General features: G+C 36.0%; 4 protein-coding genes across 9 annotated transcripts; 2 read left to right on the forward strand and 2 right to left on the reverse strand.

Moving 5' to 3' along the window:
- Window positions 1-2,338: 2,338 nt before the first annotated feature.
- Window positions 2,339-3,335, forward strand: LOC130991169 (mitochondrial import inner membrane translocase subunit TIM23-1-like). The gene has a single exon (XM_057915255.1). It carries the CDS (start codon window positions 2,411-2,413, stop codon window positions 2,984-2,986), a length of 576 nt encoding a protein of 191 aa, XP_057771238.1. The 5' UTR covers window positions 2,339-2,410; the 3' UTR covers window positions 2,987-3,335.
- A 1,470-nt stretch (window positions 3,336-4,805) lies between these two features.
- Window positions 4,806-11,200, reverse strand: LOC130991178 (dihydrolipoyllysine-residue acetyltransferase component 3 of pyruvate dehydrogenase complex, mitochondrial-like). 4 transcript variants are annotated; one of them, XM_057915289.1, is made up of 19 exons: window positions 10,969-11,200; window positions 10,141-10,228; window positions 9,258-9,364; window positions 9,093-9,172; window positions 8,968-9,008; window positions 8,655-8,710; window positions 8,499-8,573; window positions 8,306-8,398; window positions 7,468-7,704; window positions 7,255-7,327; window positions 7,005-7,102; window positions 6,518-6,603; window positions 6,361-6,436; window positions 6,020-6,087; window positions 5,880-5,946; window positions 5,677-5,772; window positions 5,497-5,599; window positions 5,315-5,410; window positions 4,806-5,231 (listed from the first exon to the last, which is right to left on the reverse strand). In XM_057915289.1, the coding sequence occupies exons 1-19, from the start codon at window positions 11,005-11,007 to the stop codon at window positions 5,161-5,163; spliced, it is 1,650 nt and encodes a 549-aa protein (XP_057771272.1). In that variant the 5' UTR covers window positions 11,008-11,200; the 3' UTR covers window positions 4,806-5,160. The 4 variants fall into 4 exon arrangements, with proteins under 4 accessions (XP_057771272.1, XP_057771262.1, XP_057771259.1 ...); XM_057915279.1 differs by having other exon boundaries at window positions 9,093-9,175; window positions 10,969-11,198; XM_057915276.1 differs by having other exon boundaries at window positions 10,141-10,234; window positions 10,969-11,074.
- Window positions 11,201-13,422: 2,222 nt separating this feature from the next.
- Window positions 13,423-15,813, reverse strand: LOC130991199 (glycylpeptide N-tetradecanoyltransferase 1-like). 2 transcript variants are annotated; one of them, XM_057915298.1, is made up of 2 exons: window positions 15,552-15,813; window positions 13,423-14,920 (listed from the first exon to the last, which is right to left on the reverse strand). In XM_057915298.1, exon 2 carries the CDS (start codon window positions 14,907-14,909, stop codon window positions 13,614-13,616), a length of 1,296 nt encoding a protein of 431 aa, XP_057771281.1. In that variant the 5' UTR covers window positions 14,910-14,920; window positions 15,552-15,813; the 3' UTR covers window positions 13,423-13,613. The 2 variants fall into 2 exon arrangements, with proteins under 2 accessions (XP_057771281.1, XP_057771290.1); XM_057915307.1 differs by having other exon boundaries at window positions 13,423-14,925; window positions 15,552-15,761.
- Window positions 15,814-18,241: 2,428 nt separating this feature from the next.
- Window positions 18,242-20,973, forward strand: LOC130991212 (eukaryotic initiation factor 4A-8-like). 2 transcript variants are annotated; one of them, XM_057915317.1, is made up of 5 exons: window positions 18,242-18,402; window positions 19,157-19,226; window positions 19,312-19,421; window positions 19,534-19,964; window positions 20,056-20,973. In XM_057915317.1, exons 2-5 carry the CDS (start codon window positions 19,159-19,161, stop codon window positions 20,689-20,691), a joined length of 1,245 nt encoding a protein of 414 aa, XP_057771300.1. In that variant the 5' UTR covers window positions 18,242-18,402; window positions 19,157-19,158; the 3' UTR covers window positions 20,692-20,973. The 2 variants fall into 2 exon arrangements, with proteins under 2 accessions (XP_057771300.1, XP_057771309.1); XM_057915326.1 differs by having other exon boundaries at window positions 18,250-18,402; window positions 19,152-19,226.
- Window positions 20,974-26,116: the final 5,143 nt, after the last annotated feature.

Here is a 26,116-nt window from a genome sequence, read left to right on the forward strand (position 1 = left end):
TTTTAATAGGAAAATATCATGTCCGCCCACAATATTTTTATAGAAACATTGTCCGACCGGAGTACAAGTAGACCGGGCGGACAATTATTTGGACTCATAGTTATCGGCCGGTTAAAAAATTAATCACTTGTTCTTGTCAATTAATTTTCAAGAACTCTCACTACTCCACTATTACTTTGAGTCACTAGTTTATAATATTGATAACCGCCAAATGACCAGACGTCATTTAAACAAGAACTCCCAAACAAATCTAAGATTATATTTTTAGGAGAATCTCTGAATTAGTGTAAACAAATCAATAATATAATTTTGAAAACAAATAATAATAAATAGCTAAAATTTTGCAAATATAAAAACCGAAAAAAACTACAAAATCGATTGGTTCAATTTGAAAATGATATTTTAGATAAATCACTAAATAGCAAAAAATCGGTCAAATTAATATTTAAGCAATAATCGATTTTTTAATTAGGTGTCTAAGATACCTAGTGTCCAAAAATCACGACCCTTTGTCGAAATTAATAATCTACCCAAAAAATATGAACCCACATCTGAGATGCTATAAAAATGAAGATATCTCTATAAACATTAGAAGAAATAAAAGGCCGCGCGTAGTGTGTTTAAAAAAAAAAAAAAAACAAGAATGGAAATTTTAAAATATTTTATTTTCTTTCTCTTTGTTAAAAATTTTCAACTTTTTATTCTTAGTAAGAATCTTATAATTATTACTTAAGAATGTTAATTTGATTAGTGATTCACTCATCACTAATCTAAGATTCCTAGTAAGAATTCAAGATTTTTAGTAAGAATCTTATAATTATAACTTAAAAATGTTTGTTTGATTAGTGATTCACTCATCACTAATCTAATATTCCTAGTAAGAATTCAAGATTTTTAGTAAGAATCTTATAATTATAACTTAAGAATGTTAATTTGATTATTGATTCACTCATCACTCATAACTAATCTAAGATTCTTACTAAAAATTCAAGATTCTTAGTAAGAATCTTAAAATTCCGCCGAAAAAACTTAAAATACCGCCGGAAAAACTTAAAATACCGTCGAAAAATGAGAATACCGTCGGTCGATATTCTCAAATATTATGCCGGTATAATAAAACATTACGACGGTATTTCCGTTTTTCAACGGCGGTATTAAGATTATTTCCGACGGTATTATATTAATGTATTTATGTTATATAATTTGTTATCATTTTTTCTTTTTCACGTTTCTTATGTGTATATATATATGTATATATATGTAATATATATACGTGTAGGATATGTATATATATTCCTCTTAAATTGAAGAATCTTAACAAGATTATTCACTAATCTAGTTTGGAATCAAGAATCTTAAGTAGAATCCCAACTAATCACTCTATCAAGTGAAAAATCTTAACAAGAATCTCAACTCATTAGGTATCTGAATCTTAACAAGCTTATTCAAATTACATTTGCACCCATAACTATTAAATATTTTTGTAATTCCTTGTGTTCACAGCTAGAGATATCAATCGGGTCAACTCATCGGGTTTCAAGCTAATCTTATCAGGTTACAGTTAATCGGGTTAGATTTTTTTCGAATTAGAAATTTTCAATCTTAACCTGAAATATTCCGGTTTCGGGCTAGCTTGTCAGGCTAATTGGGCTCAAAAATTTTCTTTAAACAATTAACTATAATATATATCTTTTTATAATATTATATTCGTAATAAATAAATACACGCATAAATAAATAACATTTCAACATCGACTTATATAATAACTAATATACAAGTTTTAAAGATATAAAGATGCAATATTTTTATTAAATATTTTTTTTTTTTTTTTCACTTAAATATTTTATGTTAAGTATTGAATTAAAAATATAGAGAAGTGAAATGATGAATACAACTTTCTAATATTGAATTTTTATTATCGAATCAAAATATATTTTACAAACTTTTGATAAAATTATCTTATTATACTAATTTTTATTAGCAAATATGAAATTGAAAATATATAATATAGGCTTTACAAAAAAAATTCATTTTTTATTTGCATTGCTTTTCTATCCGCCCTATTGCAGAAACAAAGCTTCCATGTAATGGTAAAAGGGCAAATGAGGAGGACGAAGTAAAAGGATAAATATAACAAAGTACTATCTACCACCTATGACCTGTCTACGTATTTACTGGCTTAATTTTTTTTTGGGTACGGAAACAGCTTCTCAAAAGCAAAACAACAAACCAAAACACTAAGCAAAGAAACCAGATGTATTACTCTTCCTATTTAAAACAGAGGTACACGTGTAATGATCCTAGCGTGAAGGCGTTTTACGTAGGGGTGTAGTATAGACTTTTCCTCGTTTTTAACCTAAAACTCTCTCTCTGCCAACACTTTTCTCTCTCTAGAACCTCCGATCCCCCCATGGCGTACACACCTCAGTCCCCGAATCGCAGCCGCAAGGACGACGAAACCACCTCAAATCGCCGACTTTACAACCCCTACCAGGATTTGCACCACCCGGCGCAAACCCTATACCACCTCCCCACGCAGCCGGAATTCCTCTTCCAGGAAGAAGCCTTGGCGCAGCGCCGCTCCTGGGGGGAGAACATCACCTACTACACCGGAATCGGCTACCTCCTCGGGGCCACGGCCGGCGCCGCCCAGGGATTCGGCTCCGCGGTCAAGGCGATCGAGCCCACCGATACCCTCAAGCTGAAGATTAACCGGATCCTAAACGGCTCGGGCCACAAGGGGCGGCAGATCGGCAACCGCTGCGGCGTGATCGGGCTCATGTACGCCGGGCTAGAGAGCGGCATGGTCGCGTGGAGGGATACCGACGACGTGGTCAACAGCGTCGTGGCGGGGCTGGCCACCGGAGCGCTGTACAAGGCGGCGTCGGGGCCGAGGGCGGCGGCGCTGGCGGGGGCTCTCGGAGGCGTGGTCGTGGGGGCCGCTGTCGCTGGGAAACCCTACTTGAAACGATACATCCCGCTTTGAGCAGTTAATTTTTGTTCTAGTATTGGGGATTTGAATTTTGCATTTCGTTTGGTCTTTTCGTGATCTTCAATTAATTAATTGATGGTTTAATGTTGTTTTAGAGGTGCAATTTTGATAGTCATTAAGCTATATCTGGTGCTGAAATTTGAGTCTTTGGCATAAAAGGGGCACACTTTTTTCTCTGTAGTGAGAGTATATGATATCTATGTTTTATCTCTTTGGATGTAATCTATCTAGCCTTGTAGGATGAGAAATCAGGTTCCTGAATAATGCCCAGGAAACATTGGCTACTGCTATCCTTAATATTCCTTAATATTCATTTTCATATATAGTTGTTTACTCTTTTTTTTTGCACATCCCATTGAATTGATGTAAGTAACCACTTGTTCTACTGTTTTAGGTTGTTTATTAGGGAATTGTATGTACATGTAGTAAGGTTGCTGATGGACAGACATGTTCGAAGTTATGCATCCACATCTCTTGTTACAACTACTATATGTGATTTTCCTCATCCTCGTATGCTTATGTGCTACATTTGTATGAAGACTGGATCATTTGTATAAGTTTTTGTGTTTATGTGCATGTGTTTTGCATGTTACGCATAATTAGCTCAACAATTTCACTCCATCATTATCACCGGTGTGCTATTTCTGAATATAAGGTGGTTTTGGGGATTTAAGTTATTGTGCATAATCTCTGATGTGGATTATTGCTCATTAACTTATGAGCATGCAGTCCTCTGTTCAAGTTGTGTGACTACATATTTTCATATGTGGCTGATGTTAATAATCTGACTGTTGGGTATTCGAACATTTTCATATGTGGCTGATGTTAATAATCTGACTGTTGGGTATTCGAACCTCCGTGCTCATTAGGGCCTGTTATCTATCTATCTATCTATTTGTGTGTTCGTGTTGGATTCTACTGGAAATGATGGTATAGTCAAGTTCTGTTTCCATTTTTCGTGGCTGGCTCTATAAGCAAGTCTAGATACATGATTATTTGTGTGTTCTTGTTGGAGTCTACTTGAAATGATGGTATAGTCAAGTTTTGTTGCTGCCAGTAGTTGTCGTTGTTGTAGCTTAGTCTTGTAGTATCATGTTATGAAATCCATAGACATCCAACGGATGAGCCTTCGTAATAACATCCTCTTTTGGACTTGTTTTAGAACTACTGTTCTCTATGCAAATGCACATACAATCTTGATGATCACGGTGATCGTTGTATTAGGTGTGGTGGTTCCTCTGATTATAATCCTTGGTTAAAATTTGTGTTACGGCTTGCTGTTTTCTTGCGAATTCCATCAACCTTTCCTAGCTGAATGCTGTGATATGATTCTTGTTGGGAAAATGTTAGATGTGTTGATGTGTGGATCATTGTACAGTGACATTCTTACATCTCATTTTAACTTCGACAAATCCCTTGTGAATTTATCAGTATTTAGTAGTAGATATATTTTAACTTTGACAATCCCTTATGAATTTGTCAGTATTTGGAAACAGGGTGGGTTTTGTTTTTCTTGATTGCGCTGATAACAGATGCATGGATTGTAAATAATAGTGGATTGAAGAATATTTCCTAAATTTGAAGAGAATCTAACAAAAAAATGCCTTGGAACATTCGCATTTGACTAGATATTGAAGGATGTGGTTGAGAAGCCTACACCCTAGTAGTCCAAAAAACCATTGCAATTATCAAGCGAATTCGCTCGCACCAAACAATTATTTAATCTCGCCAACCTTCCACGTGGCATCACGAACTTGCTCGTGGAAAAATACGTTTATGTTTTTTTACATGTACACAACCATATTGGCAAGCATTTAAATGGGAGAGGTTAAATAACCTCACAACAAATCAATTTTCATTTCCATAATTTTGTTCAGAATACATGGAAAGCAAACAAAAGGGTGGTCAGAAATATTTTATTTCCTTGACATATATGTTTAAGGAGGAGACTGGCAAGTAAATAATCACATGCTGGGTAGATTTCTACACTCTATATCAGCAAAAATTGGTTCAATACCATATTGCCTTGGGACCCATTATTCGAAAATATCTAACCCGCATAAAATCGGTTCTCAGTGAATCAAAAGCAAAGAGACGGTATAAAATTCTTCTACGACAAAAGAAGGATTCCAATGAACGCGTGGGATTGTATCCCACCCTTCACTTCTTTAAAGCAACATCGACTCTGGATTTTCAATGTAACCTTTGAACGCCTTCAGCCATTCTGCTCCGATGGCACCTACACACAGTATCAGTAGTACGTTAGAGGAGTTGAATGTAGATATTGGGCATTTTGTGTCTGATCTGCAATTAGCTACTTACCATCAATGACCCGGTGATCACAGCTCAGTGTCACAGACATGAATGATGCAAACTTATACTGGTCGGGACCAGCACCGGGAATCACCCTTTTCTCAGCTGCTCATGCAGTGTGAGGACAGTAAACATCAGCAAGCAACCACTAAAACTTGATGCACTGTAATAATAGATAGAGCTCAAATTACCTGAGCCAACTGCGAGAATGCCAGCTTGGGGTGGATTGATAATGGCACAGAACTGCTTGATGCCAAAAGGACCACCTAAGTTTGATACTGTGAACGTACCACCCTGCAAACCAGATATAGTTAGATAGATATGATCAGCACTTTAGTCTTTCAGAACGATCGATGAAATTCCTGTTTCACCTCATAATCTTCTGGCTTCAAGCTGTTTTCCTTGGCTTTTTGAGCTAATTGCTTAACTTCCTCAGAGATTCTTGATAGACCTTTCTTGTCAGCATCCTTGAGTTTTAGGGCAAAGAGTTGAGAGGCACAATTGTCAGATCATTCCTATCAAGTGGGAAGAGCTTCCTTTACATGATAAGCATTAAACTCCTAAGATGACTTACCCTAATTATAGGCACGTACAATCCATTCTCAGTTTGCACAGCAACATTAATATTCACATTGTTAAACCTGTGAGCACACAAGAAGTCGCAAGTAAGAGGCATGTGTTAAACTACAAACTTCCTTTATCATGTATACTTACTGGCGAATATAATCATTGGTCCATGAACTGTTGCACTGAGGGACTTTTTTAAGGGCCAAGGCAGCAGCCTGCAGTCAAAAAAGTTGTTTAATAAATTGTGGGTGGGAAAATCTATCCAAACACAAAATATTTAGGTCCATGAAAGAAATTTAATTCTCTTAGAGAATTATCTACGACCTAGAACATAAATTTTAAAAAACAGCTAAATTTTTTCTCAAGCAAATCTTATATCTTACAAAGACGAAGTAAGTTCCTCACAAACAGAAGGAACTTGATAAAAGAGAAAGGCTTATCCCAGGATGAAAACAAGGTAGCACTCCCTCGAAGAAGGCTCATCATACCTTAATAACAAGATCGTTAACTGAAATCCTTTTCCCACCCGAAGCTTCTTGCAATGAGTTTAGCTGGGAACGCAATCTGCAGATCAGGTAGAGGGTAAAACAAATAATATAGGTAAACTTTGATTGGCCATTCTCATTTGCAGAAAAATGCACTCACTCCATAAGCTTGTCAACACATGTATCTACAGTCAGGTAATAGTGTGGGATTGTTTGTTTTGACTGCAATAATCGCGCTGCTGTCACCTGTTATACAGATTGCATATGTTAGCAACATAGCACACTAAATCCTGTCAAAACTCTCGATGTGATATGATTGATTTTAGAACATTTGCATATTACGCATGCCACAGAGATGGTTGTGTATGTTAACTATTACAGAGCCTTCTTATTCCAACTGAGATGCTATATTGGATCAGATCATTTTTTTTACTGTGTTACATGAAAAACAGCACCCCAACCTCCAATAGAAAGTACATATCAGCAAATGAGCGTGTGCAAAAATATCCCGCACCATCCTAGGCACGGTGAAATCTTAGAACCACACACCACTGAGAGAGAGAGAGAGAGAGAGAGAGAGCGCTACCCACCAACCATATATATTTCATAAGCCAAGGATAATTGTGCCAGCAATGTGAGAATATTACCTTTCTGATCTGCGAGTGTGGGATGTCAGTGTAATCTAAACCAGAAGCTGTTGCGGTAGCAGCCTTAGGAGCTTGTGAAGCTTCCTTACCACTTGAAGCTGTAAGGAGGAGAATGTAAAACAGAGTTAGATTATGATTTCAAATAGACTCCATTTCCTAAAAGTTGTAAGTTGGTAAAGAAGATCTCAGGGAGTGAAGAATTATAATAGTATGCCATCAAATTACAGAAACACAGAGCCCAAATAACTACCAAGATAATCTTCAATATCTGCTTTGACAATGCGTCCATCAGGACCAGTTCCTTTGATGTTTGCAAGAGATACCTGCATTGATGTTGTGCAAGATAAATGTAACATGAGAATAAAAACCTATTCCTTCAAACACATTGCTTCAAGATAAATGTAGCATGAGAATAAAAACCTAATCATTCAGTCAGATAAATATCATAGGTCATCTAAATTACATTATGATCTTCCGCAAGTTTTCTGGCAAGCGGACTGGCAAAAATGCGATCCCCAGAGGAAGAAGGCGCACTAGGCTTGGAAACTTTAGGCTCTGCCGGAGCGGCAGAAACTTCTTCTTTTGGTGGACTTGGAGCAGACGGTGCTTTGGGCGGGGGTGCTGGTGCAGCATCTGATGCTGGACTATAGTCCTTAAATTTATCAATATCCCCCTCTTCTTCAACAGTTACGGCAATTATCTAGTCAAAATAATACTTTGATCAGACACCAAAAGTAGGTTGAAAAATCAACTTCCTATGAATCCTTCTAGCTTCCTTCAATATCTAGACAGCCAATTACTGCAACTCTTTAGCTGGGTTCAGCACTACTAGTTTCAAAATCAGAACATATTTTCCAGCCAGCAGCACTAGCGACCCCTAAATCCTTTTAATTCATTAGGCACACAAGTAAGGTGGATTCCCATGAAAAATAAAAGCATGTTAACTTCGGACAGAGTAAATCTCATGATGGACTTGGAATTCATTGGTAGAAAATAAATACTAGTTTGAACCAGCTGAAATCACATAAATCAAGTGAACAACATCAAGCAACATACCAAAGACAATCAAATTAATTAACGGCTTTGCAAACAATTATTAGAATAGAACTAAAAAATACTATGTGCCAATGTAAAGGGACCAATCCATAAACAAAATAAGACTCAGAAGCCCTTAGTAAAAATCGAGCAAATAACTTGATTCGGTCTTTCTTTGTTCTAAAATGTGTTAAGAAAGATCAGAACAGAAGTATGGAAGAAATAGTTTGAACATGAAGTCCTACACTCGGGTGCCAGATAGATACCTCACCAACTTTAATACCGCTTGATCCATCCCCGCGCAAAATTTTTGCAAGATATCCTTCCTCCATGCATTCCATTTCTACAGTTGCTTTGTCCTTAAGACGTTAATTGATGCACAATTAGTTATCAGATTACCAAGAGAGTATGGTATCATGTTCAGTAAAATTGAGTGTGTAGAGAACCGATAGAACCTACAGTTTCCACTTCACAGAGCACTTCTCCAGTAGAAATTTTATCACCCTCTTTCTTCAACCACCTAGCAATATTACCCTACATTACACCAAACAAACAGCCCTTAGTATGATAGTTGAAGATAGCAAATAACGTGAGGATTATCAGAAAGATGCATGCCTCTGTCATCGTAGGTGAGAGAGAAGGCATCCCAATTTCAAAGTGTGGCGGAAGACCTGGAAAACAGTACCATGTTTAGCTGTGGATTGATATGCATCAACCAAAATTGTAGAGAAAGGTGCCTACTTAAACATGAGAAAACATTCATCCGCACATGCTGGAAAAGAACAGAAAAAACCAGCAAACTATGTTTTATTCAATAACTAATAGAACTTTGGATAACCTACCTCCTAACATTCCTACAATACACGATCTAATAACATCTCTTAAAGTGCTAACTTAGCACTAAATGAAGCATACTTAAGAAACCAACCTGAATCTGTTGAAAACTGTCTGGCCCTTCTTTCTGATTGGCTGGAAATAAGCATATCAAAGAGGCCAGTTAGAGAGAGATGACTTTTTACAAGAAATGATAAGTGGTTGAAAGATATGCAGAACCTGTTGTAGTGCACGCCTATTGCTGATGCAGGACTCCTGGCTGTCCAGAAAGCATTTCCATTGCTCATTTTTACAGCAGACTTCTTTATTACATAATTCTTATCAGAATCTTCCCAACTAAACACAAATACTTGTAAAACACCATAAAGCTCAAGTGTTAATTACCATCATTCCATTGACTGGCACATGATTGGGGCTGAAGGAACCCATACTGGAGAACTTTGGACTGCCATTCTTGTCCAAAGCTCCAAGACCACCGTGTCTTGAAATATCTGTACACAAATGGGCATTACATCGATTATGCACACTCTAAAAGTATATACGTGCACACAGACAAAACACAAAAGCATATGTGATAGCGCACACCTATGCAAATAAATCCAAATTCATCAAATTTAAGTAGAAAATGCCAAAATAATCAATAACAAATGAGCACAACTTGATAAGGCTGAAAGTCCATGCCACAAGCCTAAGCACTATAAATATAGAAATTTGGCTTGAACAACAGTACATACTTATGAAGTTGCAACTCAGCTAGTCTGATTAGCATGCAGTGAATGTAAGAGCAGCAGGATTTAGATTCTTTTTTTTTTTTTTTTAAATCTTGGATCTTTATTTGTTTGCTTAAAACAGTTAGCATTGAAATTGGAAAGATTAGGACTCTACTAGTACATTTAATTCCAATGTGAATATACTTTGTCTAACACAATGAGCCATACTCAGATAATGCCAACAAAGTTCAAGACTAAAACATTTTTTGAGCCTTTGTTCAACCTGCTCTATCAGGCAATAGGTTTTCAGGAAGCAGGCATGAAGGTGTTATAAGATGTTAGGACAGTAATGGATTGCTAAGATTAAAGGTTCCAATACTATATCAGCCAACTATCCCCATTCAGAGTGTAACCTTGACCCATTAGCCAGCTCCAACTCAAGTGTAAGCCTCGTCAATTATAGGAAGGACCACATGTTCAAATTCCTGCCTTATGCAGCAACAAAGAAGAGAGACCAATCTTGCTAAAAGAAAGAGCATGCAAAGATCACGACTTACCATCTGTTTTGACAACAGATCCTGCATCATCTGCAAAAGAGCGTACATAGATTGCCCGGCCTCGTATAAGATTAGGGCCTTGTCTGAGCTGTAAGTATGAAGCATGGTTATGTCATTCAAAACAAAGTAATTCCTCACGGCAGGCATGAAAAAGGAAATGACACTCATATTCTGAATAAGGAGCGATTGGTCCAGGAAGTTGATTAACGCTAAATCTACAAAACTGGAATCAACTTATCAACGTAAAAATAGTTTAATTAACATTATGATAGTTCACATACAGCATCAGAGAGAAATGAATGTAAATGTTTAGTTTAATTAACATTATGATAGTTCACATACAGCATCAGAGAGAAATGAATGTAAATAAACATTTTTTGAAATGCAGATTTCATCAGAAAGCCTTAGCCAACTAAAAGTATCACACCACAAATTCCAGTAAGACATCTAGATTTGGCATGACATCAGTATATCTTCGGAAAACTACAACACATTGTTACATAACCACACTCAACCAAGCATCCATCCCGGGGCTTAAGCTATTCACATCTCATGGGAGCTCAAAACAGCTAAGCTTCACCATTTGCTAATCAACAAGGAAGCAATTTCCAATATTAACACCGAACAATAAATCCCCGTGCGATCCATCATAGTAAATTTCTGATTATGCAACGAAAGTTCTAGAGAAATCAAAACACAATTTCAGCTAATCCCAAACAGACATCGCATCACCAGAGATTGACCTTTCATGCAAGTTCCGAATTCAAAACCGTTCAATCACAGAAGCACGAAATAGAATCAGAAAACAACAAATCGAGATGGAGAAACCTTTTTAGCGTGATGCGCAATTCGAGCGGAGTACATCATGGATGATCAGATCGTCCGGTTCGTCGATTGAAATGGAACTTTGGGGCTTGGCTTTTCAGCAGTCGAAAAAGGTAGGCTGCGGGTGGGGGGTGGGTGGGGGTGGGGGGGGGGGGTGATGGGGGGGGTAAGAGCCGTGCGCTGCAGATTCGGTGGTTGTGCGTCAGCTAGTAAATTTTCCACTATCAAACTGTGTGTTGTGTGTGTAAAATTAGGGCTGAAAAGTAATAACACCGAGAATTTTGAATTGTGATTTATGGACAATTATTTGTTTTTATTTTTTACTCATTATTTATTGTAGAAAATACATTTCAACTTCAGTTTTTACTCAAAAAAAAACTAAACAAAAAAATCAACTTGATTTTTTATTGAAGCTTCCGACTCCCGAAGTGCTTATTAATCATTTTATTACTATTATTTTTTAAAATTTTCTTTGAAACTTCAACGTACTTCTGATATTTTGGTTTTTTTTCTTTCAGATTATGTAGTTGTATTAATTTTGTGTTAACTATCTATTTATAAAATATAATGTCACTATTCTACAAAAAATAGCAAATTATATGTTAAAATCTATTTGAATATAAAATTATAAAGCTAACACATATGTGTAATGAAATGTATGGAATTCTCATATATCCATACAAATATGTTTCTATTTGTTTTATTTCCTCAAAAAAAAATGTTTCTATTTGTTTTATTAGGCAGAAGTTGTTTGATTGGGTACTATTTTTAATTTTATTCCGATTATGTGTGGAAAAACCACTTTTGAGAATTCCATATATCCACGATATTGATTGTATACTATTATGAGAATTCTCAAACATCGACGAAATATGTTATGAGAATTTTGCATGTTTAATTGGAGTACAATTTTTACTTTTAATGCTTGTTTTTATTATTTGTTAATAACAAATACGCCCTCCGTCCATCAATTCGTATCCTATGGAGAGGAGTACGAGTTTTAAGAAAAAATATACTCCCTCTGTCCTTCCGTCCCGCGAATCTTAAGTCAATTATTTTCGGTACGAGAATTAAGAAAATAGTATTTAGTGTGTTAAGTGTGGTAGGTGAAAAGTGAAAAGATAAATAAATGAGATTTTTTTTGCCGAAAAAGAAAAGTGACTCAAGATTCGTGGGACTGCCGAAAAAGAAAAGTTACTCGAGATTCGTGGGACGGAGGGAGTATTGTTTATTTGTTGAGTGGAGAAAAGAACACGACTTTTAAGAAAATGTGATTTATTTGTTAAGAAAATAGTTATTAAAAATTAGGACACGAATTGGTGGATGTAGGAAGTATAATATATGATGCGAGGTGCCAAGATAATTCGTGTGCATTGCACATGTGATACATTAATATTGTGTCATTTCCATATTTTGTTTTCTAATTGGACTATAGATTGTCCGGTGTGGAGAATTTTTTGTATATTAAAAATATTAAAAAGTAATTGTTTTTATTAAACATATTAACCTTTATTTATAATCGAATTGCATTTGCTTTTTCTTCTAAATTTGTTTACATGCAGTCATTACTTTTTTTGACTTCGTAGATTATGCATTACAGTCGATATCTTTTGTTTGCTACATTACTATAAATTTTGAGAATACTAATTTGCACGCTATTTATTTAAATATATAATTAAAATTCGTCAATATGATATAAATGACCGACCTAACGAAACGTTGCAACTTAAATTTACGGTCAATAGCTTGGTATAATTAATAGGGTAGGGATCAGCTTTGAATTAAATTGTTGGGAAATAATAAATTTGGGCTAGTTTGGTTTTCAGTAAAGGATTATGTAGGATAATTTGTAATTAGGATATTTAGCATGGATAATGACAGATTATTAATACTTAATTGGTGTTTGTTATCATGCTAGATACAGAATATCCTGGTTTAAGTTAATCCTATGGGGGAAGTGGTATTATTAATCCTAAAAAATCTGGATTAATAATACTCGGTCCTAGGATTAAACCGGGTCATCCGCATTATTACTAAATAATACCAAACACTGAACTTATCTGTACTAAATTAGCTAATACAGTGTATTAGTCAATATCAAACACGCCTTACAAGCAATAGAATAGTAGGATGTAAATTGTACTCCATTTTATATTAGGTAAGTAACATGCATATGGTTAATATAACTTGTACATTCATGTATAAAATAACTACACAATAATACAACAAAGAAAAATATAAGAGATTTAAATTTGAACTCAACCTCTAAATAATAAATCTGTATAGTCGGAAATTCGGAGACAACGAAGCGATGCTCAATTGGTTAAAAAAAATAAAAATCATTATCCTCTTTTAGAAATAAGAAAAAAAAAATTGGTGACAGCAGAATATTCGAGATGAATTACTACTAAGCTACAAAGCATAGATTTCAACTGATAAATGAGAAGCAACAGGAGATGAGTAAAGTAGCAAGGAAGATCAATACAAATGTTTCAGTTACAAAATCCATCTAAATCTTCTGGTTTGAAACCAATTAGAAATACCAAAGATAGCAGCATAACTTATGATGAAAAGGATAGAGGTCTTCCAAGAAGAGAGAAAAAAAAGAAAAAAACTCACTCGTACAAAAATGCTCGCGGTCGATGAATCTATAAGAGCACGAGGCCAAGCTCCGATGATCTCAGAACGTGCTTTAGCCGGTAGTTGTAGAGATAGTAATGAAGCTTCCCGTCTCCGGGGCCAAACTTGAGCTCCTTCAAGAATGTCTCGTTTTGCATAACATCCAACGCGTTGAAAACGTCGAAATCCTTCTTCTTGGCAACAATGAGAGCATCATTCATCAATTGAAGCAAGGGAGTCTTGGTGGATACGTTGTAATAAGAGTAGGCGGCCTTCAGAATTGAGTGGTTCTGGCTGCCAAGTATCGAAGAAGGGAGCGTGTAAAAACTGCAGAAATCAGTGATTTCGTGGCTTTCAGGACTTTCGACCAGGTAACTATCCACGACATCTTCCTTGGGAAGCAGCCAGTGCTCAACATCATTCTCATCAAAATCTGGCGCCACAACAAACTGCTTCAAGTAATTCCTAAGCAAACGAGTAACTGCAGGGACATCATGTGGTTCCATCTTTCTGAAGCCAGGGGTCGCGGTCTGCTCTGGTAGCTTGTACAATTTGATAGTTCGGCTCATTGTCATCCTTGCACCGAGCCTAGAGAACCCAACATCAATAAGCTTCTTTGGATTCAACGACCTGTGCCAGTACTGACAAGTTGTAATCGGTGTAGGCAAAACAACGCCAGCTGTATAAGCTGCCTGCCATATATTCTCCAAATGAACCCTCCGAGTAACCTCCTTAATCATGACGGGAGCAAGTCTTTTTGATCGGAGCTTCTTGTGAACACACAGAAAATTGACCTCTGCAAGCAGCACTACAGCATCACGGACACGAATCTTTGCAGGGATCCCGGTAATGAAGGCAACCAGTTTCTTCGAAGTCTTGACCCTTACTCCAATGTGCCAGCTCCGGAAATAACCAGGAGGGTGAAGTGCCCATCGAAGAAACTCTTTCGAGTAGTTGAACCTGAACATGTTCTCATCGTCCTCAACATAGTTATTGGTCAATAAAGTATACACCTCACTACACACCTCCTCTGAGTCCAGATTGCATGTAACCCATTCATATGGAGCTGGGAGATTATACGGCTCCTGCTTGACTTCAGACAGTGGCGTTGGTTGCTCAATCGGGCCTTCAGGCAGACTCGTGTCTCCAAGATCCTTGAACTGGCCTACGGGTTGGGTCTCCCAAAACTTATGCCTCTTTGAAAGCGAGAGCGACTCTTGAACCTTTCTTGCTAATGCATCAATTGACGTCTCGCTTTCATTCTCCGAAGGTGCATTATTCTCATTAGAGGGGACGTTTTCAGCTAGAGCATCGTTGTCAGCCATTCTCAAGAAACCTACTCTGACACATATACAACGTAAGCACGACTCATATTTCTAAATAAGCCATAAGATAACAATCAAATCCTCATTCACATCAACTATGCAGTTTAACAATATGGTTCTCTAATGACTACGAAATTCACCATGAATGCTCCCCGAGGAGTATAATGCACACACATACATTCTCTTTTCACAAGCATATGAAACCAATTCATCAAATCACTGGATTTAATGCTTCAACACTAGTCAAATTTACACATGAAATCGAACAGATAAATAATTGGAAAGAAACTGATATCATTGTCTACCAATTCCAACTGCTAAACAGTGGATAATACATCAAATTGAATATCTGAATCATATAATCTCAATTCAATTACTCAAGCAATAAATCAATGTTCTTCTAAATTACACAAATTTCCAACAAAAGTTACAAAACCCAAGTTCATAGCCATCTTCCCCGATCATTCACTGGGTACTTCCAACAGAATACTACAGCTAAACAATCAGCTAAAAACCAAAAACTGCGCAGCCAATAAACTAAAAAAAGGAAAGCTCGTATTGCAAGATCCAAATCAACCCAAATTGTCAAATTCCAATCTTATATCTTATAATTAATGAAAACATGGAGTTGTAATGCGTTACCTCAACCACGAATCGCGAGCTGCGCAGCAACAGCAATTAATGGAGATCTACGTAGCCAAAATTCGAAAGAAGTCGAATTGAGTCTCGATTGATGGAATCAAAGAAGATGGGAGCAAGGAATCATGGATTTTAGGTAAAGCAGTGGAATGTGTGGGATGTCTGGACCAAAGAAAGATCTTTTTCTTCCATTAACCCTAAATTACAAGGGCATTTTTGATATTTTGGATCGTGGCATCGTCAATTCTATGATTTTTTTTATTTTATTTTGGGGGAATTTCTAGACAAGTGAACATGAATTATAGGATAATAGCTTAATTCATTATTGTTTTATCTGGTTAACTACGTATTCTATCTATCATAATCTTAAAAAATTACTAATATAATATTAGATATTATCAACTTTTAACAAGTTTATGATAGAATTGATACGAACAATTTTATATTTAATTTAATATTACTAATATGGGTCGGTCTCTGGTGCGGCGGTCACACTTCAGTGCGACGGGTCCGCCCCGACCCGGCCCGCGCCCCAGACCCGAAACCCTAAATCCTAAATTATTACATTTGTTTATAATAATTGTTACTTTTAATAAACATGACATATACATTTGTTCGCACAAATGTATACTTATATAAATATAAGTATTTACCTTCATTTAATATAAAGTAGTAATATTATATTTTCTAAACCCTAAATTCTGTAAACTAAACCCTAAATATGAACAATAAACCCTAATAAGAGTATTTACTTTTAATAATCATAAGATATACATTTGGTCGCACAAATGTATACTTATGTTAATATAAATATTTACCTTCATTCAATATAAAACATTATACATATCAATAATTACTTTTTCGTACGATAATAATTATTTGATCAAATAATAATGTAATTATTTATGCTTATTAAAAGTAATCATTGTTATAATAAAAAGTAATATTTGATATGGAGAAATGTAATGTTTCAAAAATATTATATTAATTGTAATTATTATTGTAATAAAAATTAATTATTATTATTATAAAGAAAGGTAATGTTTTTAAAATATTATATTTCTTCACAATATTGATGTTAACTACTTGTATTAACATAAATATACATTTATGTGTACAAATGTATATATTATGTTTATTAAAAGTAACAATTATTATAAATAAATGTAATAATTAGGAACATGGGTCAAACCCACGCGGGTCAAGGTTCCGGATCAGGAGGGCGGGTTTGGAGTCGGGTCGACCCGTCGCACGCCTGTGCGACGGTCGCACCCAATAATCCGCGTACTAATATTTCTTCCATCCCCATTAATAATGACTCACTTTCATTTTTCGTCTGTCACATTGATAATTAATCGCTTATTCTAAAAAAGGAAACCATCGTCTCTAAAAAAAAACGCTGTGGGCTATATCCCTTTCTATCGATTTTATCATTTAATCACTCTTCTTTTTAATAACTGTGCCTATCATAAATTAGTCATTATCAACGGGACGAATGGAGTACTTTTTATATAAAATACTAAAATTCTATTGAAATTCATACTTTTTTTTTCTTAAAAATGTCGATCACTATCCACACAAAGGTGATAAAGTTACATGCACCATGTACAGATGAAATTGAATCCAAGATTGTTGGGGGTGCCTCAACTTTGCTACTTGAGTTAGGCTTCATTGACGTTGTATGTTATGTTTATTTATTCTTGAGATTGACAACAATATTAATTTTTTGTTAGGAATTAGTAGTAACATTACAAAGTTCATAATTTGTATGCATCTATAGATATATATATAAGTAGAACCATTGATAAATATAATAAATTATATTTTTATATCAAAATTATATTTATATTTTAAAAAAACTTATAATTACATCATATTTAGTATAATATAATGATTGTATAATAAATTATGTATTCATAATAATCTCATCGTATACATAGAAATAATAGCACTATAATTTATTGGAGTAATTAAAACAAATTATTGTATATTATTATAATTTATTAATCTATATAAACTACAATTATTGCTTATATAGAGTAAAATGAGTCATTATTAATAGGGCAGACGAAAAAAAAAGTGTTATTATAAATGAGACAGATGAAATATAATACATCACTATATATAAGCTAAGGGATAAAACACGTGGACAAATGAAAATAGCAAATTAGAACATATTTTTCTAGACGGATATAGTATAAATTTTTGGTACTTATATATTATTAATAAATAATTAAATTTTAAAAATAATATTTTTCATAGATCGCACATGCGTAAAATTAGTACAATCTCAACGAGTGCAAGTTGTGCAACACTTTATGCAGACCAAATTTAGATGAATAATACATAATTGAAGTTGAATAATTAAGAAATCTTGTATGTTTATATTGAAGTCAAGTTAGTGTTTTGATGAAATAATAAATGTATGATTTTGATTATCCACATCATTTTTTCAAACAAATTATTCTTGTTTAAGTGCTATATTAATTAGAACAAGAAAAAAAATTAGGATAATAATATACCAAATACAAGAACCTCTCAAAAAATAAAAAATAAAAAATAAAAAAATACGAATACAAGAAATAAACCGACTAGAAAGAGGTGTTCAACTTAAAGTAAAATAAAGAGTTATTTTCCTAAAAGAAAATTGAATATTATAATATATAATTTGCAGGAATTTTGCCCTAGACGGATTCAGTATAAAAAGGAGAAAGCTGATAGCAGCCCTTGATTTTTGCAAACACAAAAGCGAATTTTTCACTTCCCTACTTCTTCAACTCCACGGCGCTGATCCGGGGAGTTCTGCAAGGCTAATCAATCCTTTAACAATCTTTCTGTTCCTTTCAATTCAAAGGTACGATCTGTTGTTGCGTTTGTTTGATTTCTCCTGTTTTTCTTTTTTTCTTTTTTCTTTTTTTTTTGGGATTTTGTTGTACAGGTTTATCGTGTTGTGTTTTATGAGCTCATATCGTGTTTGATCTGTTGTCTTCTGTTGATGTGCTTTAAAAAGGTTGAATCTTTAATGTAACACGCGCGTGGTTAGGTTTCCTGTTATATTTGATGCTCGAGATCTTAATGTTAGGGTTCTTGATGTTGGTTGGTTCACATCATATGTTAATCGGATTTGCTTAGGTTATCTTTGTTTGTTTGTTAAAACTCCCTATAGTTGATGTGTAAATCTGTGACATGGTTAGGGTTGATGCGATCTGAAATTGTTTTTTGTTGATATAGTTGATGAGTTGGTGTTTTCTTTCGGAGAAAAAGATAAGATTGTTTATGGTGAAACAAGGTTTATGTGAGACTTTTGGTGTGCTAGAGGTATATCTCTAGAATTGGGGGAAGAGTATTGTAACTGCTATCATACATAGACTTTGTTCGTGATAGCGCCTTTGCTTCCCCAGACATGAAAACAGGATCTTAATGCTTGTACTCCATAATGTATGGTGCCCAAGTTTGGCTATTCTGTGACATTTTATCTTTTAAAAATCAAAGGATCTTGTTGTTCTTGCATTCATTGCTTCTACTTCTAAATTGATTTTCCATGTACTCGGTTTCTTTATTGTCAATTATTAGTTGCAGACTCACTTATTCATAAAAGTGTAGTGCAGTTATGGCAGGTTTGGCACCAGAAGGATCACAGTTTGATGGCCGTCAGTTTGATGCCAAGATGAATGAATTGTGAGTTGCCTCCATGTTCATCATTTAATCTTCAATGGTGATATAGAATTGAAAATGTTAAAATGAGATCGATTTTCTGATGCAGGCTCCAAGTTGATGGTGGTGATGAATTCTTTACTTCCTATGATGAGGTTTATGACAGCTTTGATTCTATGGCTCTTCAGGAGAATCTTCTAAGGGGAATTTATGCCTATGGTATGGCTGCTATGGCTTTGGTTATTTTTAAAATCTGCAGGACCCATTGGTTTTTAATCCCTATTGCTTGTTCTTGAATGCAGTTTATAATGTTTTGCCTCCCTTCATATAGGTTTTGAGAAGCCTTCTGCCATCCAGCAAAGGGGCATTGTTCCCTTCTGCAAAGGGCTTGATGTTATCCAGCAGGCTCAGTCTGGAACTGGGAAAACTGCTACCTTCTGTTCTGGAATCCTGCAGCAGCTCGATTACGGTGTGGTTCAATGCCAGGCCTTGGTTTTGGCACCTACTAGAGAACTTGCACAACAGATCGAGAAGGTTATGCGTGCCCTTGGTGACTACCTTGGTGTCAAGGTTCATGCTTGTGTGGGTGGAACCAGTGTTCGTGAGGATCAGAGGATTCTTTCAGCCGGGGTTCATGTTGTTGTTGGAACCCCTGGTCGTGTGTTTGATATGCTGCGGAGGCAGTCTCTCCGTGCTGAATATATCAAGATGTTTGTTTTGGATGAGGCTGATGAGATGCTTTCCCGAGGTTTCAAGGATCAGGTACATCTATTTTACATGATTTTTTACTAGTGCATAATTTCCCATTTTCTTTGTTGATATGCTACTGACTATGTAATGCTCGTGCTGCTAGATTTACGATATTTTCCAGTTGCTGCCATCAAAGGTTCAAGTTGGGGTTTTCTCAGCTACAATGCCTCCCGAGGCCCTTGAAATCACCAGGAAGTTCATGAACAAGCCCGTGAGGATCTTGGTGAAGAGGGATGAGCTAACCCTCGAGGGTATTAAGCAATTCTACGTGAACGTGGATAAGGAGGAGTGGAAGCTGGAGACTCTTTGCGATCTCTACGAGACCCTGGCCATCACCCAGAGTGTCATCTTTGTCAACACCAGACGGAAGGTGGACTGGCTGACCGACAAGATGAGGGGCCGTGATCACACTGTCTCAGCCACCCATGGAGACATGGACCAGAACACCCGAGACATCATCATGCGTGAGTTCCGCTCAGGCTCCTCCCGTGTCCTGATCACCACGGACCTCCTGGCCCGTGGTATCGATGTGCAGCAAGTGTCCCTCGTCATAAACTACGACCTCCCCACCCAGCCCGAGAACTACCTGCATCGTATTGGTAGAAGTGGAAGGTTCGGGAGGAAGGGAGTTGCCATCAACTTCATGACAACAGAAGACGAGAAGATGCTCAACGACATCCAGAAGTTCTACAACGTCGTCATCGAGGAACTCCCGGCGAACGTGGCTGATCTTCTTTGAGCTGTTCTGCTCTTTTTTCTCTCTTTCAGGTTCATCATTCCGGTTCAAGTGGGGACCTTTTTGAAGTTTCTCTTATTTTGCTCAAGCTTAGTCTGTTTTTTGATTCTCGTTGCTTTTATCTCTTATCTATTTATTTTTGCGTAGATATATGTATGCAGCATATCGTTTGGGTGTACATATATACTATTGCAATTTTGTCTGTAGGTATATTTCTGTAACGTATTTAAATTTTTGCCCCAAATTTTGGTTAACAACTTATTTCAGTCTTCATTAATTTTCGAACTCCTTGTGTATTTATTCATCGAAAATGCTCGTTTGTTATTGTTTTTGTATGTTAGAGTTCTTTTCTCTTGTGGAAATCATAAAATAGAACATAGTAACACGTAGTGGGTTTGGTATTGATGATAAAAAAGTGTATATTTAAATTGCAGGTGTAATACAATAAGTTGAAATTTGCAAAACTTGCTGAATGGGTTGATAATGTGATTAAAATTGTTGAGTTAGATGTAATTTAATTACAACATGTGTGAGTGAGTCTCGTGCATAATTTAACCACTTCACTTCATGTACATAATTTGGTTTATACTATATGCAAATACCACATATTATATTAATAAATCATTACTGAAATACCTATCTGCCCTAATACACATGAAAAACTCACAGCTACCCGAATTAATACCAAGTGAAGTACACGAATTGGTAACTCAACCTTCTATGCCTCTATAATTTCCCAAAACCTCAACACTACTAAAACGTTGAAAGCTAGATAACACAACTCTCTAAGTGTGTACCCCGACGAACACACTTAGTCCCTTACAACCATAAACTCACAAAAGAGATAAACGAACTCGCACAACACAGAGAACAAACGCAAAGCAAGTAAAATCAAGAACATAAGACTCGAATGAAACTATGTTCTCTCAATGAAGTGTGTTGCGCTCACAATCTGCTTGAAAGAATGCACAAGTGGTTAAACCCTTCTTCAAGGAAGATGTCGACTTATATAGATGATGCAATCGAGACTCTTCTCTTGATCAAACTCTCTCATAGCTCTGATAAGTCGATTCAGACTTATATAGATGATGCAATCGAGACTCTTCTCTTGATCAAACTCTCTCATAGCTCTCATAAGTCGATTCATACGGAATGGAAGTGTCCAACACGAAACAAACACTCCAAACAATATGATATCAAAAAACCTTGAACATATCCGCAAGAGAATATTCTTCAAATATTCAGCCCAGTCGTGGTATCACATCTGGTATCACAGATGGTAACAAGTACCGCAACCGTATAAATGACAATAAACCAAATAGAGTTTTCAACTCTAATAATCTCCCCCTTTGTCATTTATATGGACAAAACAAATATTGCTTTAACTCATGAATGATCAGCAATAGACAATAAAACTCCCCCTTAATAAATGAACTCCCCCTCAACTGAACAACTCCCCCTCAAGTATAACACCCAACATCAAACACAGGCACACAAGTAGCAAACATCAACTACTTAATAAACAAGAGAAGTATAACAAGGAGTTCACGGAGCTCCCCCCTTTTTGTCTGGATAAATGACAAATTCTCAGATGGAGGTGGAGGTAGAGTCTTCATGAGTGATTCCCTTTTCAACACAAAAATGATCAAAAATCGAATTTTCAAATCCTTTGCCATGATTACTTCGGATCCGTTTGATATGCAATTATTTATCCTTCTCAAGTATAACATTTTACAATCGTTGAAGCCCAGATAAATTCAAAGTTTCAATACCAATTACTTTAGCTTGAGCTCCACCACTGATAGTCACACCTTCATCTGTGACCAAATGAATGTTCGTCTGAAGTTTTCTATTCACTGTCGTGTGTTTCGATCCTGACCAAAAGGATGTATGTACCACATAACTTCTGTGATTCTTGAAGTTTGATTTTCGAAAAATATCTGGAGTTGGCTTTTCTGGCAGCAATGAGGAATCAACATCTTGGTCTGATATGGCCAAGCCTTTGGCAATAGTGACAAATGGGAACAAACTTTGCCACAGGGTTTCTACGAGGAGGCGGATTATTATATGAAACAGGAACTACATGCCCAACCTCTTTTCCAGGTCTTTGATTAAATTGATGCTCCGATTCATTACCAGGTAGATAGCCATGTTGAGTTATTTGAATTTGATCCTTAGAAACCTATCGATTCTTTTAGAATCCAATACCAGCCTTGTTACTAGATTTTTGACCTGTATCCACCCTTTGACTCTTTTGAAAACCAAGTCCAGCCTTGATTCTTGAGTTTTGGCCCATTTCCAAGATTTCTTCAAGCTTCTTTGTGCCTGTATTCATCATCTTTACCAACTTCTGAAGATGTTCCAACTCCTTGACTTTGAGATCCATGTTCTGATGTTGGATTTTTGCATCACTTCGTAGATTATCCACCATCAACTTCAATTCATCGTGTTCTTTGGTAACATCAGAGAGCTGGGATGATAACGACCTATTCAACTAACTCCAAAACATCCAGGCATTTTTTATGCATAATTTCATAATTTTGAGCAAGATAATCTTCAGCAGATCCGTCAGTATCACTATATATCAGTATCTTCTTCGTCAATGACTGAGTCGGTTACCAACACCTGTAACTCCTCCTTACTGGCAGTAAGAGCAATATCATGATTATCAGAGTCATCTTCAGTCGCCAGAGCCAGAGGATTATCAAAGTCATCCTTACTATGTAAAGCTTTTATTTTGGCAAGGAAAACAATTGGTTCATCATCAGAGTCACTCCCACTGTCATCAGTTTCCTCGTCACTAAAGGAAACATTGAATGACTTATTCTGCTTTTGAAGCTTCTTTAAAGTATTCGCACACTGAGCCTATATATGATCAAATCCATGGCACTCGTGACACTGAATACTCGATTTGTGAGAGGGTTTATTATCATTCTGAGATGAACTTCCAGAAACATTCTTGGAGTTATTCGAATTTCCACTATTTTTCTTGAATTTGTTGAAGGCTTTTCCAAAGTTCTTAGTGAATAGAGCGAATGATTCCACAAGATCATCATGATCATCATGAGAAGAGTTTGACTTCTTGTTACTGGATTCGGCAGCAAAAGCTATACTCTTCTTCATGCCAAATTTGTCCCTTCTGAAATTCATCTCAAAAGTTCTCAATGATCCAATCAACTCATCTAGCTTCATATCAGAGACATCCCTAGCTTTATCAATGGTAGTAATCTTGTAGTTAAAGCGTTCTGGGAGCGAACGCATCACCTTGCGGACTAATTTTTCTTTTGAAATCCTTTCACCAAGAGAAAAACTTTTTTGTTAGCAATGCGTAGTAATTTAACATGAAATCCACTAATAGTTTCATCCTCATCCATCTTGAGCTCCTCGAATCTACTGGTCAGTTGTTGTAGACGCTGCTTCTTGACCTTCGAGTTTCCTTCATAAGTGTTGACAAAGACATTCCATGCTTCTTTGGCTGAAGAACACATAGAGATAAGTGTGAAAACGTCAACTGTAACAACAGTTTAAATAGAGTTAAGAGCCTTTTGATTAGCACCGGAGGCATTTAGATCCTTTGTTGTCCACTTGCTTCTGGGTTTGACAGCTCCATCATTACCTTTGGGTGCAGTCTACCCTAACTCAACGACACTCCATGCTTTCACATCCACAGAACGAATGAATGATTCCATGCGCATCTTCCAATATCCAAAATTGGTTCCATCAAGTAGAGGTGGTCGAACAACGGATCCACCTTCTCTTTGAGTAGCCATCGAACACGCGAACAGTACCACGGGACAGGTGGCGAAAACGCAGGATCAAAACCTATAAAGCAGGTAACCCGCTCTGATGCCAATTAAAATACATGTCTGCCCTTATACACATGAAAAACTCACAGCTACCCGAATTAATACCAAGTGAAGTACCAAAACACAGCAGGTAACAAATAAAGAGATAAACAAGAACACACGAATTGGTAACCCAGTTCGGTGATAGAACACCTACGTCTGGGGGGCCTCGCCCAAGGAAAACGATCCACTATGAGAGATTAAATTACAGCAGGACTTACAACGACTCAACCTTCTATGCCTCTATAATTTCTCAAAACCTCAACACTAGTAAAACGTTGAAAGCTAGATAACACTAACTCTTTAAGTGTGTACCCCGACGAACACACTTAGTCCCTTACAACCATAAACTCACAAAAGAGATAAACGAACTCGCTTTGCACAACACAGAGAACAAACGCAAAGCAAGTAAAATCAAGAACATAAGACTCGAATGAAACTATGTTCTCTCAATGAAGTTTGCTGCGCTCACAATCTGCTTGAAAGAATGCACAAGTGGTTAAACCCTTCTTCAAGGAAGATGTCGACCTATATATATGATGCAATCGAGACTCCTCTCTTGATCAAACTCTCCCAAAGCTCTAATAAGTTGATCCATACGGAATGGAAGTGTCCAACACGAAACAAACACTCCAAACAAAGATATGATATCTAAAAACCTTGAACATATCCGCAAGAGAATATTCTTCAAATATTCTGCCCAGTCGTGGTATCACAGATGGTAACAAGTACCGCAACTATATAAATGACAATAAACCAAATAGAGTTTTCAACTCTAACAATTACTACTAAATTTATCAACTCCAGTATGGGGTTGAGTTGTTATATTAATCCGATTTATCATATAAACTATGTCATGATGAAACATTATAAATTCCATGTGAAAAATGATGAATTCGAAAAAATGAATTTTCGTCACCTACAGAATTCAAACGATTAGCAAATCAATAGGAGTATTTACAAAAAAAAGTCTACCATTTAGCATATCAACTTTGATAGGTGTCTTTTGCCACTTAAATACATCAAATAATCATTTATTAAAACTCGTGACGTTCATACTACACCATACTTGTTGGGAACACGAGTATATAATACTATCTCAGTTTATGAAAATTATAGTTTTATTAATAATCTACAAAACGTGTAGTCTTTTCTTATCTGAAAGTACTCTTTATATTTTAAACATCATTCACACTTAATATTTATACATATGTATATAAAATCAATAATTTACACATTAATTTTGGTGGATTCTTTTTTCCACTTAATTTTGGTGGATTTATTTCTCCTCTTTATACATGTCTCCAACTATTTTTGTGTCATTCAGTATACACTATAATTTTTGTAGACGGAGGGAGTATTATTTGTTGAATAATATAACACATGCACTGCACAAAATCAACACTCTTAATCAATTGCAAAAAAGAGAAAATGGACTTCGCAGCTAACAGAAAACACAAAAAGCACATCCTGAAACACACTACATATAGCCAAATAATTCACTATAAAAACATATAATCCATTTTTAAAAAACTCCACCATTTCAAACTACACCTCAAACCAATCTCTCTCTCTCTCAAAAC

The sequence above is a fragment of the Salvia miltiorrhiza genome, chromosome 1, assembly GCF_028751815.1.
Source record: "Salvia miltiorrhiza cultivar Shanhuang (shh) chromosome 1, IMPLAD_Smil_shh, whole genome shotgun sequence".
In the NCBI taxonomy this organism is placed as follows: Eukaryota; Viridiplantae; Streptophyta; class Magnoliopsida; order Lamiales; family Lamiaceae; genus Salvia; species Salvia miltiorrhiza.

Bases quoted from the DNA above. Each gene is read 5' to 3' on its own strand.
- LOC130991199 (XM_057915298.1), bottom strand. From the start codon at position 14,909: ATGGCTGACAACGATGCTCTAGCTGAAAACGTCCCCTCTAATGAGAAT.
- LOC130991178 (XM_057915267.1), bottom strand. From the start codon at position 11,007: ATGATGTACTCCGCTCGAATTGCGCATCACGCTAAAAAG. The intron at 9,009-9,092 runs GTTCTGCATATC...GCTTATTTCCAG, and splicing joins ATAGGCGTGCACTACAACAG to CCAATCAGAAAGAAGGGCCA. The intron at 7,705-8,305 runs GTATCTATCTGG...TATTTTGACTAG, and splicing joins GCGGTATTAAAGTTGGTGAG to ATAATTGCCGTAACTGTTGA.
- LOC130991169 (XM_057915255.1), top strand. From the start codon at position 2,411: ATGGCGTACACACCTCAGTCCCCGAATCGCAGCCGCAAGGACGACGAA.
- LOC130991212 (XM_057915317.1), top strand. From the start codon at position 19,159: ATGGCAGGTTTGGCACCAGAAGGATCACAGTTTGATGGCCGTCAGTTT. The intron at 19,227-19,311 runs GTGAGTTGCCTC...TTTCTGATGCAG, and splicing joins GATGCCAAGATGAATGAATT to GCTCCAAGTTGATGGTGGTG. The intron at 19,965-20,055 runs GTACATCTATTT...TCGTGCTGCTAG, and splicing joins CCCGAGGTTTCAAGGATCAG to ATTTACGATATTTTCCAGTT.